We start from the raw sequence: 14,646 nt of genomic DNA on the forward strand, positions 1-14,646 counted from the left end.
ACCTCTTCCCCACGCCCAACCCCGCCCCTACCCTTCCCAGCATCATTTAATCCGACAAGGACTGATAAATGGTCCTGGCGGATTCAAACCGAGCAATATGATTTCCTCTAAACATGCGACAATGACTGTCGGGGCGCACCCTCGCGACAAGCTCAGGCCGCCCTGCCCTGGCCATTTCCACCCACAACGTCCCTACATCTCTCTCTCCAGCCCCAGACCAACAGACTGGTTTATTAATGGCCGAATGGGCAACACTGATCAGTGCCGCTGTAACAAGAATCAAACGTGCATGCAGCAAACAAGACCCTCACAAATTAGTTCCAGGACTACAGGTTAGTGGTGTCAGATTAATCAGGAACATTAAAAACATTATGCCTCTATACCTGTTACATAAAATCCCAGTTGTTTTAATGGAAATGACTGAAAAGTCAGACACAAATTATTTATAGACGAAAAAACAACACAATAGCATGCGCTTCAAATACATCAATGACCAAAAAATTGTAATCTAAAACTGGTCTATCACAGCAACTGGTCTTAAAGCAGTGTAAATCCAGTGATGATACCAGATTCAGATAAAAGTGTAACAAATGAACATGAAAATTTTTACTGAGCCAGTGATTACTAATTTCTGACAAAAATTAAAATGAACATAACCATGGACGTACTAAAGTCCACATGTGCACATTACGCTTTGGAAAACCTAGCAAAGTATAGCCACATTGAGGGCATTTTGCACTAAAAGTGTTGATCACAAGTTTTGTTATTTTTGTTTTATTTAATTCACGAATTAAGAAGGGCATTGCGAACCAGAATGATGATATAATACCTTGGTCCAATTTACAGTGATTCTAATATTACCTAGTAAAACCGTAATGTTAAAGAAACTTGGATTCGAATACACAAATAATATGACAGCATCAAAATGTTCTCACACATAAGATTTTAGTGCATAATACAAAAAATTGCTTCAAATTCCCCTGAAGTATAGCAAGCTTCCCTTACAATGTGAGATTAATAATGATGCAAGAACATAATGAAATAGCAGATGACATTTTAAATTTTAATTTTTAAAACTAAAACAAGTGTAAATTGACATAAAATTGTCTGTATCGTTATTTAAAAATGTGAAACAGTTAAAGTCAATGGAGTGTAAAACATACACAAATCCAAGTATTCAACTCTACCTTTCCTATGACAAGCAAATGGGACATTGGTCAAAAGTAAGGTTAAGACATTAAAACTGTACTTTTATGACAGAAATCAATAAAACGGCTCATAAAATGTAAAATAGATAAAGATGTAAGGTCTCAATTGTTCAGAATATGTTAATTGTGTTACACCAAAACCACAATTGAAAAGAATTAGGTTAGTCTGCCCAAGTAAATAAATACCCAAAACGAAAACAGACGCTTTCAAAACTTACCTAAATTCATGTTAAAAACCGGCAGAAATGATCAACAGCAAAGACGAACGTATCCAAGTTATCCGTTGCAGATGCACAGTAATTTATAAAATCCAAAACAGGTGAAATAGGCGGCGGGAAGAGTCGGGACGTCTGGAGGAGTACCGAGTAGGCTTGGTTCACAAACCGAAATCACGGCTCTCGGTTCGGCCTAACCACTTCACAGAACACTTTCCACCACTCCACTGCGCGCCGTGCCGGCGGGGCACCGCACTCGCCAACCCGGCTCACGGAAAAGTCGCGGAAAAGCCGCAAACACACCAAACTTTCCACATCCCTACGTCAGCAGCAGCCAGCCGGCCCAGACCCAACTAGTTTCGTACACGATCACTCGACAACTTTTCTTCGCCGCTGGGCGGCCCCGGAGCACTAGCACCGCGACGTTCTCGCACTTGTCGCCCCGCGCCCGCGCACGCACTCGCTCTCACACACTTTTCCGGGCGGCGGGCGGAAAATAAAATTTGAGCGACATACACGGGGGGTTACGCCCGTCCCGTCTCGTTGCTGGAGTGAATGTTTATTCCACAAGGACACAACACAGCCGCGGCGCTGCGCGGCGCGCCCGTTGCACGCTGGGTAGGCTCGTCTCGCACGGACTGCCGACTGCCGAGCCGAACACGGCCGAGCCCACCCCGAGCCGAGGCCCGTGGCCACGCGACCCCCCCGCCCCTCCGCGGAGCCGCTGGAGCCTCCAGCGAGATAGCCGCCGGCCGGACATCGGCAATCGGCACCGGAGAAGCCCGCGGGGAATAACGCCCGAGATTCTACAATCTAGTTCCAGTCGGGCGAAGTCGGCACCGAACATGCCAAGAGCATATTATCCAGGGAATGCAGCTCGCTAGTTGTAGTTCTTCAGAGGTGGGGGGAGAAAGAGCCCAAATCAAATAACCTCGGAAGGCTCTAAAGTTACGCAAAATACCGTAAAAGGGCTCCCAATTTATTTGCCCATCGCAAAGGAAACATAGTGATAGATAATAGTGCAATTTCTGGGAAATAGCAAGTTGATCTTCAGTGAGAGGCCCCTGCGTTGCGTGCCCTGCAGTCCACAGGGCGAAGCTCGGGCCTGGAGCAGACCTGGGACCTGGAGAAACCTGGCCTGGGCCTGGAGTCGTCCTTCGAAGGCTAGCGCCATCTCTTGGCCAGCGCACCAACTTACATGTGCGGGGCGGGCCACGCGGGAGATTCGGAGTCTAGTGAGAAATCGTCCGATACTAGAACCAACTCGTCTCGGAAATGACATAAAACAGATAACTTCGCCCGTTACAAGCATGTTATCGTTTCAAGGAAAGACCTACACGATTCACTTTAAACCTTCTTGGTCTCTCCTACCTTCAGCCTGATTAGTTGGGTGGCCTACCTTCTCGGCGCGCTAACGCTAGCTGCGCTCCGCACATGAAACCGCGATGGACCGGACTAGCAGCCTAGACAGCCTGTCCCGACCAACACAAGGGGTTCTCTCCTCTCCGATGTACTGGCTTCATTTAGGGTTCACCCTCAACAGGGATACAAAGTTAATTTAATTTTGAAAGCAGAGCATGCCTACAATTGTCAACTTTGAAGACCTCTACTTCAAGACATGAGGGTTGAAGTAATTAAATCTGTATGGAACTAGCAACAAAACTCATTTATAAAAATATGAATGAAATACAATTTTCTTCATTACATTATGAAATATAGTGAAAGTGACTAAATGTATCATATAAATATATATATATCATGTGTGAAACGTAATATATGTCACAGTTGAGCTTGCAATGTTATTGAGGATTTCCTCTTGGATCGGCGAGCCTGCAAAACAAAAATACACAAAAAATATTAGTTGGGTTAAAAAAAAACAAAAAACTTTAACATGTTGACTTAAGTACCAATAATTATCACTTTACTTAGTCCCTGATCACAGTACTAAAGAAAAAAAAAATGACTATAATTAGATATTAACGGGAATAGGTATGAGTTGAGCCTAAGTGTCCAACACACAACTAAACTAATGTGACAAGTGCAATTTTGGTGGGGACACTCAAATTTGTTCTAAACCCTAAAGTCACTTCCTTAAGAATCCCAACGTTTAAGCATTCAATTAAGAAGGCCAAAAAAAAAAGCAAAAATAAGACATACCTAAATATAGTAACACGGTCTGATCCAGTAATTGCAGTTGTGTCAAGTGGAGTCAAAAAACCGAACTGGAAACCAACTTTCTGCTTGGCAAACCTTAATAGTAGTGTGAGTACAGTCTGCCGGTTGAGCATATCCTAAAAAGAAAATTTAAATGTAAGAAAATGGATAGAGTCTTCTCAGAACCATTTCAGAAATCATGAACTTACCATAAAAACATCAAATTCATCCAAATAATAGAAAGGTAATTCAGTCACATTCCAAAGTGCAATGACAAAAGCCATAGTTGCATAGGACCTCTCCCCACCCGAGAGCGATGACGTTCCTAGGCCTGCCCTTTCTCCTTCATCAACAGGCCCCACAGAAATATCCAATGTCTTTCTTTCAAAATTCACACGAACAGTCCCCTGAAAAATGCATTAGTGTGTGAGTTTACATCGTAATTGATCCTTATCAAGATGTAGATCAGAATTTTATCTGAGAGTTAGTCAAAAACTATGTGGCACCGCCTAAATGATATTAACTTTAAATCTTTACACTCTCTTCAAGACTTATTTTAGAATAGAAATAGACTTACAGTACAATTTCGGAATCTTAAGACCCGAGTAAATTGATGGGAAACTACACCATTCATTAGCTTTTTCTGGGTATGGTAAAGACCTTTCCGTTGTTCAAGAGCCAGCTTCATATACTGTAAAAAAACATTAGGCTTAGTATTGTAGGTGGAGTAGCATATCAGTTTTACTCAAATCATGGCTAATATCAATTAATTAATTAACTATACCTCTGCATTAACTTTTAACTGTATAATGTACTTCTCCGTAGTTTTGTATGCAATCAATTTCTCCTTATATTGCACCTCTATGCTACCAGAATTTTCCCCTAGCGCTCTTTCAGCACTAGCTAGCTTTTTATTAAGAGTACGTAACTCACGATCAATTACTTCCACATTCCTGCAGAGGAAGACAATAAAAAAGTTAGATTCCCCTTGACAGCAGATAAAAAAAATAATGCAAGCAAGACTATACCTCTTGGTATTAGATTGGGACTGAAATTCCTTCAGCCTAATTTCTTCAACTTTCTGGGAATTACTAGGAGCAGCATCAGCAGCTTCTTTTGCTTTCTCTCTATCTTCTTTTGCTTTCTTTCTATCTTCTAAGTCTGAACGAACGTGATCTTCATATTTTACAGCAGCATCTCTTGCTTTAGTATGCTTTTCTTCCAACTCATTAGAACGGACAATCAATTGGTCCTCTTGCTTACTAACCTGCTCTAATTTCCGTTTCTTCCCAGCTTTAGCACTCTGCAGCTCATCTAACTGATCCCTGCATGTTTTCTGCTTTATTTGATGGTTTTCAATTCTATCATTTACTTCCTTAAGCTTGGCCTGTACGTCAGAACCTTTCAGCTTCAGTTCGTCTTTTTCAGCTTCAACAAACTTTACTTTGGCAGGGATGTCATCAAGACTATTTTTGAGTTGAAGCAACTCTTGTTCCCTTGACTGAAGTTCTTCTCGCAACACAGACACAGAGTTGGTGTCGGGTTGCTCAATATCTTTTAATCTCTCCAACTTGGCTGTTGCCGACAAAATTTCAGCTGAGAGTTTCTTCTGGGCATTTCGACAGATTTCTAACTGCTTGCTAATATTAATAGTGTCATTACTGGTAGTAGCTATACTTTGCTGCACAGCCTGCAGTGTTTCCCGCAGCTCTTCGATTTGTTGTTGTGTTTGGCTGGACAAATAAGAAGTTTTAACACCTCATAATTGAAATTGACTACAAGGCATAATAACTTCAGAAAAGTAGTGGGGTACCTGATTATTTCCGCACGTGATGATTGTTGTAAGATTGTGGCAGATCGCTGGTTGGATGCATAAGATCCATAACGTGGTGCTGGCATGTATGTGTCAGCATTGAGAGTGAAGGCTCTACCACAATTCCTTGGCACCGAACGCACATTCGACAACAATCTATAGCATTCGTCGTCAGAAGGAATGAGCATAATTTTCTCAAGACTGCAAGAGTCCACGAGCATATTCCTAGCAACTACATTCGTAATCTCAACAATGTCCAAAACGTTGCAGTACTCGGAAGTCCGAGCAGCTGTTCCTGATGTATCAAATGGCTACAAAGGAAATATATTAGACATTTACAATAATTAAATAAAATATCAAATGGTGCTTCTAAGTAAAAAATATTACCGAAGTAGTGAATGCACAACGAACTACTGATGGTGGATGACCTCTTGTCATTGTTTTTTTAATTAAACTCTGCAGAAGTCTTTGATCATCAATGTTTTCCACTACAAATGTGCTCAGCCGTGACTTCATAGCACATTCAACAGCTAGAGCCCATTTGGGGTCTTTAACCTTGACATACGCCCCTAGATATTTGTAAAACAGTAAAAAAATGTAAGTTTAGTTACTACACTCGGTATGCATATTTTCATTTAAATGTAAGAACTTACCCAGGGGACCCACCGGTCTCTTCTTAAATTTATTACATAGTTCAATCTGTCTCACCAATTCCGGCATGTTAGGCCCAAATAGGGACAAGTTGGACTCATTCGACTGTAGCCCTTGAAGGGTTGTTGATAAAGATCCTGGAAAATGTAACAAATGTAAGTATGAATATCATGACTCAAGTGCATGAATCGGAATTTTATTCAACTACATACTTATGGTTTCTTCATGCTGCCTTTTCTTTTGTTGTAATGGAAAGAGCTCAGACTTAGCAGCGGATAGCTGACGTTGGAGTTCTTGTGCTTCACGGTCCTTAGCATTACGGATTTCAGTCTTCTGTTCTTTTAGCTTTTGAAGTTCATGGATCTCCTCCTTCTGCTTTCGCCTCATCTCAACATGCTCTGGTAACATTCTAAAGAGCCAAAAAATTGGTAAGTCCACAAAATATACTTTGAAAGGAACAGGATGAAGGGAAAAGTGTGCTTACTTCTGTTCTTGAGACCGAATCTCACTTTTATATTCATTGATAGTCTTCATGTCATCCTTGATTCTCCTTTCTTTGAGACATTTTTCTTGTTCTATTTTCCTAAGTTTCTGGGTCAGTGCTGAATATTGAATTTTCAATTCTTTCAAGTTATTTTCATAGTCTTTCTTCTCATCTTCAAAAGCTTTGACTTCTGTTTTCAAAGACCTAAAGATAAGGAATGATGGTAAAATAGTCATGGCTTACGGAGAAAATTTACAGATTTGAAGAGCAATGAAAGTCTTACTCAATTTCCTGAAGAAGAGGTTCTGTTTCAGTACTTTCAGCTGATGACAACACTTTCTCCAAATGTTGTTTTTCTTTTTGAGCTTTAGCAAGATCCTTCTGTACACGTTGTAGGTTAATCATGTAGTCTCGTACCTAGAGAAAAAAGTTATTGGCAAAATGAGACAACAGCACTTCAGCCACAGAAGGGATTTATATAAATTACTGTTTATTTTACCTCTGCCCACAGCAATTCCATTTTTAAGTCAATTGTCCGGTCTCTATCTATTTCAAGATTAGCCAATAATTTGTACATGCGCTCAGCCTCTTTCACCTCTAGATTATTATCAACAAGTTGCTGTACAACAAAATGGTAAGTTATTCTAACAACAGGTAAGAATATGTCTAGAAGCTTAATTCAATGCAACTTACACGCTCCTTTTTGGCAATTTCTTGCTTAATTTTGTCAACAGATAAAGTGATGTCAACATAAATTTTTTGAAGAGTGTCTAAATTGGTAGCCCGCATGAATAATTCAAATTTATTTTCAGGCTTGCTTTGAGCTAGGAAATGTCGTGCTGTGTTCTGATCCAGAACACTGATTGGATTATCAACTTGAATCCCTAATTGAAGTGTCATAGCTCGTAAATCCTCCATTTTAGACGAAATTAATTTTCCTTGAAGACAGCAAGCATACATGATAAAATAGGCAAAGGTGTACTAAAGAGAGAAAATCAAATGAAAATGCTTACCTCTCTCTGACCTCAATTTAATAGCAGATCCACCAGTTCCATGCAGTGTTCTGACAACAGAGATTTTTTCGCCATAGATCTCTTTCTTGTAAGACATGGCCCCTGCGTTGCTAATAACACAAGTGACTCGGGCCGAATTGCACCCATGCTTGATAAAATCTACAAAGGAAAATAAAACGAAATTAACACTTCGAGCAGCATTCTGATTCATACAAAGCTAAACAAAAGTGCTACCATACCCTTCAAAGCAGCTCCTCGGCCAGTTGTGCTAGCACTACCACCTAGGGCAACAACTAAAGCTGTCAGAATGGCACTTTTGCCACTACCATTTCTTCCCACAATGAAGTTGATTTCTTTGTTGAGAGTAACTTTCATATTAGCGTGACACAGAAAATCTTCCAGCACCACCTCAAGGATAGTTCCACTGACTGGTCGTATCTACAAAAACCACGAGAAGGTAAAGGCTCGACATGATGTAAGAGGCACTCCGGGAGACAGCATCAATGTGTGCCACATTAAGTTACCTGGCTTGGTTGACTTTGAGAGCTGGCTTCTTGAGTGTACCTCCCTCGCTTAGCAGGAACACCAGGAGCTGATCCATCATCCTTGGCCTGATCAACTTCCTTGGTTATTCTATCAACCTCTGAAAATAAGAAACAGTTGACTCCAAGACACAGCAAACAGATTTTAAAGTTGACGATGTATTTAAAATGGTCCTTTTCAAATTTCGACGCAAGAATCAGACAGGCATACCTTTATTAAAGTCTTCTTTAGACACATCCTGGAGACTGTGAAAGGTGTACTGAGAGTTTTCCAGAGACATCGTGAAGATGAATCTTGAATGAAAATGAACGGCTAGGATAGGTGCACCACTAAGATTTCACACGACATAACACACGATCAGCGATATCGATTACCCTGAAATAAAGCAGAGAAGCATGACAACACTCTCAAGGATCAGAGGTAATGAAGAAAATGGATGACATTCATTTCAGCAACTCACTCGATCCACAAACCGTACACTTCTACTTTTACTCTCCCAACCAACCTCTAACCTGCCTGGACTTGTCGGCCGGCGTCAGACTACTAACGACTAACGGAGGAGGATGTTTTTGTTTTGCCGGAGAGGGGAGGGGGGTGAAGTAGTACGCGCCTTTTCTTCCTCAGGGATCCCACCATGTCCCACCAAGTTCTTAACATTCCGCATTACTAACATGCCGTATCATGCATTCTTTTTAAAAACACATGAAAGGATTATTTCTCTGTTAAAACTAGAAAGCTGTTGAGCAGCCTTGAAATTGACCAAACAAGGGAACACGGACGATTTTTTGTTTGGTAGGTTAGGTAGGTCATAATGTCCCAGACGCCCGTAGGATGGCGCTCGCGTCGGTGGAATGACAAGCGATCTGATTGGTTTACGAGTTTGGGGTTCTCAAAACGATCTCGTTCAAATTTAATTTTGATCCTGACGACAAACGATGCCTGACCATTACGGAGACGACAGCACTAGTCACATCCAGTGAAGGTAAATAACCGATCTTGTCAAATCCAGCATAGATTCTCAGTCACGTCCAGTCAGTTTTCAGTCATTGCCAATATTTTGACATCCAGTCAGTGTGCACCCTTTTTTGCAGTTAGGTCCCATTCTTCACATTCTGCATCCTCTCACTCCCAACGTCCCCTTCCCTCGCCCGCTCTCCTCCGCCCGCATGCCCCCTGTCCGGAGAAAGGCCATCCCGACGGCCCTCTTGGAATAGGGATGGAGCTTTCCGATTCACCACAAAATTATCATTCTTTATACAATGTCGAGTATCGAGAAAAGGGAGTCTTCGCGCAACGACACAAATGCAGTACCGGGTGTTGCATAAAAGACACAGGTGCGTGCGGGTTTGCCTACCCAAGGGGCTATGGCGCCTTACGGGCAGAGTGGGTAGGCAAACCCGCCCGCACCTGTGTCCTGTGTCCTTCATGCAACACCCGGTACTTGCTTCAAGGAAAAAGGGAGCACAAGCATCATCCTATCCAAAGCACATGTTGCTGTTTTCTGAGTAGTCCGGGTCCGGGTGGCTCGGGTGGCTGGGTGGAAGGATGGGGATTAGGCCGAGGGGGGCGAGAGGGAGCAGGCGAGCTACGGCAGGTGGCAGGTACTCGTCACACGAGGGACCATGCTCTCCATTCTTCGCCGAATAGTGTATTCCGACGATTCGACTAACGGAGGAAGAAGAATAGCGGGTAGAACATAAATGTTCCTGATTTGGCCGAGCGCTTACCCCCACTACCGGCGTCACGTAGAGGCGGAAAAGCTCTCGACCAATCGGTAACATTTATGTTCTACTCGCCATTCTTCTTCCTCCGTCGATTGAAATGACCGTTGAAATTAGCAAAGTTTGTCTTGTCAGTATGTTCTGAAGGATCCTTCAGAACGGTCGAACACTCGGGGGGTGGGGGGCACGGCAGTCATTTGCTTCCGCACCGTCCAGGACAAGAAACAACCCAGTGGGACGCGTTGGACGACAGCACAGCCAAGTTCGTCGTGGAGCTGCTGCTGCTGGCCCTTGCGCCCATGTGTGCGAGCCCGTCCCACCCACACTAGTCCCCGTCATTCAGTACACCCGACCCGAGACAACTCGGTGGAGAGGGAGGTGGGGGAGGGGGGCGAGCACGCCCGGGATCGCCGCCGAATGGTGTTGGTGTTGGGCCACATTACCGCCACGGTCGTCGAGTAGCTGCCGCTGGTCCTAGGGGCACGTGCGATCCCGCCCATCCCTACCGCGTGATGCAATCGCACCAGGATCGTCCGGCTCGCCTCGCTCCCGCAAGCGTCACCTCTGGATCGAGGACCCCGTCATTGAGTACGCCGCGCGCCCGACCCGAGGACTCCCGGACACGGATCATGGCGACGGCGGAGGTGCAAAGCCTCGGAGGGGAGGGAGAAGGGGGGGGGGGAGCACGCCCAGGATCAGGATCGCCGAATGGTGTTGGATGGACCAGCACCGCCACGGTCGTCGACGAGCTGCTTGTCGCGAGGTCGGCCTCGCGTGAGCCCGTCTCGCCCGCACCCGTCAGTAAGTTCGTACCCGCGGTCTCCGGCGCACGACTGCACAACATTGCGTTCTGACCCGCGCATGGACTTGTCCCGGAAAGGGGGGTGGGTGTACCAGATTGGTGGCTAGAGCTAGAAGCGACAACCTCTGCAAAGCCTGTGGAAAAGTACAGTCATTCCTCGGTTATCTTCCCCGCGGTTATCTTCCGAGACCCATCCCCACCACTCTCGGGCAGGCGGGCGAGGGCCGGCCAAGCTCTGACAGGTGACGAGCGCTCCGGCCCGGGCAGGGGATTAGTGGCCCTCGGGAAGAGGTCTAAGCTGGTCCGGGCGTCCGGGCCGGGCCCCCTGTGCTTGACTCCGTGGCCCCGGGGCCCTGGGGCACCCCCTTCGAACGTATAAGACCAGGTGCAATTTGGGGCACCTTATCATTCCTTGAGAACTTGTCGCCTTGTGAACACCTCGCTGTCTCTGTGTCGCTGTGTCTCGCTGTCCCTGTCTGCAGCCATGGGCCCTCCACGTGCAACCCCCCCGAAGACACCGGCCAGCGGTAGCCGTCGGAGGAGGCCGTCCCTCTCCGAGAAAGAAGAGGCTCTCCGTCGTCTGGATGCTGGTGAAGACATCAGCACCATTGCCATGGATCTCCACATCACGCCGCGCTCTGTGAGTAATTGGAGACGCAGCGCAGCGGCCATCTCGCAGTTCCCCGGGGACCACTCCGCCAAGAGCAGCATGAAGAAAGCCCAGCTGCCGGACATGGAGGCCGAGCTGTTCCAGTGGTTCGCGCGGGAGCGGGCACTCGAGAACGGCAGCGTCCCGATGGCCGCCATCCAGCGGCAGGCACTCGCGATCAACAAAACACAAGGCGGGCCTAAATCCTTCAGGGCGAGCAACGGCTGGTGCAGCAACTTTATCAAGAGGTTCGGCCTGCACGGGGTGGACATCGCTGGAGAGACGCTGTCTGCTGACAAGCCTGCTGCGGAGAAGTTCGTCCGCGAGGAACTTCCCGCCCTCCTGGAGGAGGGAGGCTCTGGGGGTGGTTCGACCAACAACACGCACGTCGCAGACGCAGTGACGGACGAGCCCGAGGAGGACGGCGAGGAAGACGGAGAAGAAGGCGACGGGGGCCTCGACGACCCTACTGAAGACTTGGTCAGTCTTGCTCTAATCAGAAGCATAGTCCAGCACAAGCCGTGGGCTGCCGACTTCGAGGCAGCCATCAGCAGCATCGTCAACAGCAGCAGCAGCAGCGGCGGTGGCGGCGGTGGCGGCGGTGGCGGTGGCGGCGGCGGCGGCGGCGGCTCGCCTTTGTCTGCAGCTCCTTAAAGTTGAAAATTGTAAACGACTTGTCTGTTCGACAGAAATCAGAAATCATGACGATTGTTTTTGACAACCTTTTAATGGTGGCCGCACTGATTCTATCCATATGCGCGGTGGTTGCAACCCCTCACAAAACCAGAGCGAAAGGCTTTAATAGATTGTTTATAAAATGTTTATTTCGAAAATAAAAACAGTTACACTGTATGCCTGCTTCTTGTTTGTTGTCATCCCAATCCTCCTGATATCCGGGAATCACGCCCCTCGCTCTGAATCTGCCCGGGCCACGGGGTCACACGCACAGGGGCCCCGGCCGTGCGCACTGCAGGCCCCGCAGCCCTTCCGCGGGAAACCCGGCAGAAACAACACGCAGGTGTGCGACAAACACGTGGTCACGTAGCAGGACTCAGGTTCGTGATCAAGAACTCACTGTACGAATGCATTTCTGTGAACATACACTATGTACGGGTGTCCCGGCTCTTACATGCCAGTGCGTTGGGTTGCATAAGCACCGGCTCGCAGGCGCTATCAGGAGCGCGACCGCGCCTGCGAGCCAGCGCATATTCAACCCGCCATACATACTGGCATGTAAGAGCCGGGACACCCGGTACATAGAATATTATCGAAGGAGGGAGAGCTCCCCGGAAGTGTCTCCTAAATCTGCTACAACAGGGGGAGGGGGTGGTGGAAGAACGTTTTCCGGAGCTCTCCGATCGCCCTGCCGATCGACGTGCCCGCCGCGCCGGCGGCCCTGCACTGTAGAAAAAAAATTAAGAGAATCCCAGTTTTGGGTGGTGAAACGCTCGATTCTCACTTTTGTCGTGGGATTTTGCTGATCCATGGGTGGATGAATTTCTTAACCCACGGGTTGGGAAAATCCTCAACCCAGAGGGCTTGTGATTGACAGAATTGTATCCACGTAAGAATTTTCAAGTTGTGGGTTGGAATATCGTTCCGTAACCGACAACTTGAAAATTCAAGTTGTGGGTTAGGGAACGCACCTGGTCCCATAAGGGCCACAATGAGCTACTAAAAAAAAACGGCCCGAGAGGGAGTCGATCATGGACCTACGGGTTGCTTCTCTTCCACGTTACCCCTCCGCTACGCAGCGGGAGGTGGAGAGATGGCGTCAGCTAGCTCTCTTAAGCGAAGTAGAGTCCTATATACTCTAAAGCGAAGGGGCGCGCGAGCGGAGCTCCCCAAATCCCAGTTGTGGGTTAGGAAACACTATTTCCATGTATGGGTTGGGAAATTCTGGTTTGTAGTTGCAGGATTGTCAACCCGACACTAAAATTCAAGTTGTGGGTCTGTTAATGACAAACCTCTTATCCAATTCGGAATTTTTCGTTTCCAGGCATGAATTTTCTGCTTTCGCACCAAAATTTCACAGGTCCACATAGACTTGAAAATTCAAATCCTCGAAAGGGATTGGCCATTGCAAACCCACTGGGTTGGGAATTGAAAATCCCAGTTGCCGCTGGGAAATCATACACCCAATGGACTAGGAAAATTCTTAATATTTTTTACAGTGCATGCCGTGGGGCAACTACGCCGACAGCATCCTGGGCAGGAAGGGGCTGTTCCAGGTCGCCGAGGACATTTATCTGCAGCACCGCGACAAGCGCTACATCTTGCGCCTGGATGTGCTCGATAGTGTATTTCGTCGAACGGAGGAAGAAGAAGAGCGGGTAGAACATAAAGGTTCCTGATTGGCCAAGCCTTTACCCCATCTACCGGCGTGACGTAGAGGCGGGAATCTCTTGACCAAACGGGAACGTTTATGTTCTTCTACCACGTTTAGCCGAAATACACTATACAGGGTGGCCGCTCTGCCCCGTTGTTTTGAAAAGGTAGACTAGCCCGCTCGCAGACGGAGAGGGGAGGTGAGAGGGGACCGGAGAGGTGGGTGCGGGCGGGCTAGTCTACCTTTTTAAAACAACGGGGCAAGAGCGGCCATCCTGTAGGTAAGTGCATGTGTCACCGTCTCACCCTTCAGGACTTCAGCGGTCGGGGCATGCATTCGGACCCCGAGAAGGACCCACTGTCCGGCCACCTGTTCATTCTGTCCGGGCAACCGTGGAAGAACATGCGCCTCAAACTGAACCCGACCTTTACGCCGAGCAAGATCAAGTACATGTTCAATACCATCCGCGAGTGCGCGGCCCACTTGGGCGAGCACGTGGACACATCCATCAAGGTGCGGCTGCATTTGGAGTTGAATGCTTGACTACCAGGTGAGGTGGCTGTTTCACCCCGCGCACTTGTGTAGACATACTGTACCGCACGCAGGCATGCGGACGGGCTTGCCGGTCGCCCCTGGCTATTACGGGCTGAGCAGGTGCCCCCCCCCCTCCCCCGGTACAGCATTTAGAGTGTGTCCGCTGGTTGTTCGCGGTCCTTCGCGGGGGTAGTCGCGAACCGCGACCGACCTACTGCGACGACGTACGCCTATCGCGATTCGCGACGCCCCGCGAGGGACCGCGAGCAACAGACTAACAGATGTCCTTTCGCGAGGGATGATCGCGGGTTGCCCGCCCTGCTGCCGGCCCCCTTTCCGTCATCATTCGAATCTAAGGGGGGTATAAGCTGTGTCCTCCGTGGACGGGGCGGGGCGGGGACCGAGGTTTTATGACCATAGGCGGCCACGCGGCGCGGGGCCCTGAAATGTGTCACCAATACATACTAATAAACTCGCAGGGCAGCAGCGGGCTTGTGTCGCCCCCACGCCTCCGCCGGGGCGTGGGGGGG

At 47.4% G+C, this 14,646-nt stretch overlaps 2 protein-coding genes across 3 annotated transcripts in view; both read right to left on the minus strand.

Moving 5' to 3' along the window:
* Positions 1–2,069, minus strand: part of LOC113214212 (catenin delta-2) — a gene marked incomplete in the record, with an annotated part of 67,360 nt that extends 65,291 nt beyond the window's left edge. The window contains 1 exon segment of the mRNA XM_052266726.1: positions 1,427–2,069.
* A 1,001-nt stretch (positions 2,070–3,070) lies between these two features.
* On the minus strand, positions 3,071–8,672 carry LOC113214232 (structural maintenance of chromosomes protein 6-like). 2 transcript variants are annotated; one of them, XM_026433542.2, is made up of 19 exons: positions 8,542–8,672; positions 8,292–8,456; positions 8,063–8,181; positions 7,778–7,976; positions 7,539–7,697; positions 7,219–7,463; positions 7,025–7,144; positions 6,809–6,942; positions 6,526–6,729; positions 6,254–6,450; positions 6,044–6,178; positions 5,778–5,959; positions 5,391–5,701; positions 4,606–5,310; positions 4,362–4,530; positions 4,155–4,268; positions 3,787–3,984; positions 3,581–3,714; positions 3,071–3,253 (listed from the first exon to the last, which is right to left on the minus strand). In XM_026433542.2, the coding sequence occupies exons 2-19, from the start codon at positions 8,359–8,361 to the stop codon at positions 3,223–3,225; spliced, it is 3,426 nt and encodes a 1,141-aa protein (XP_026289327.1). In that variant the 5' UTR covers positions 8,362–8,456; positions 8,542–8,672; the 3' UTR covers positions 3,071–3,222. The 2 variants fall into 2 exon arrangements, with proteins under 2 accessions (XP_026289327.1, XP_052122711.1); XM_052266751.1 differs by having other exon boundaries at positions 7,778–7,972; positions 8,059–8,181.
* Positions 8,673–14,646: the final 5,974 nt, after the last annotated feature.

Source organism: Frankliniella occidentalis, unplaced genomic scaffold, assembly GCF_000697945.3.
Source record: "Frankliniella occidentalis isolate FOCC.00 unplaced genomic scaffold, Focc_3.1 Scaffold42, whole genome shotgun sequence".
Taxonomy (NCBI): domain Eukaryota; kingdom Metazoa; phylum Arthropoda; class Insecta; order Thysanoptera; family Thripidae; genus Frankliniella; species Frankliniella occidentalis.

Bases quoted from the DNA above. Each gene is read 5' to 3' on its own strand.
- LOC113214232 (XM_026433542.2), bottom strand. From the start codon at position 8,361: ATGTCTCTGGAAAACTCTCAGTACACCTTTCACAGTCTCCAGGATGTG. The intron at 8,182-8,291 runs GTATGCCTGTCT...TCTTATTTTCAG, and splicing joins TAAAGAAGACTTTAATAAAG to AGGTTGATAGAATAACCAAG. The intron at 7,145-7,218 runs GTAAGTTGCATT...TTTGTTGTACAG, and splicing joins AAATTGCCAAAAAGGAGCGT to CAACTTGTTGATAATAATCT.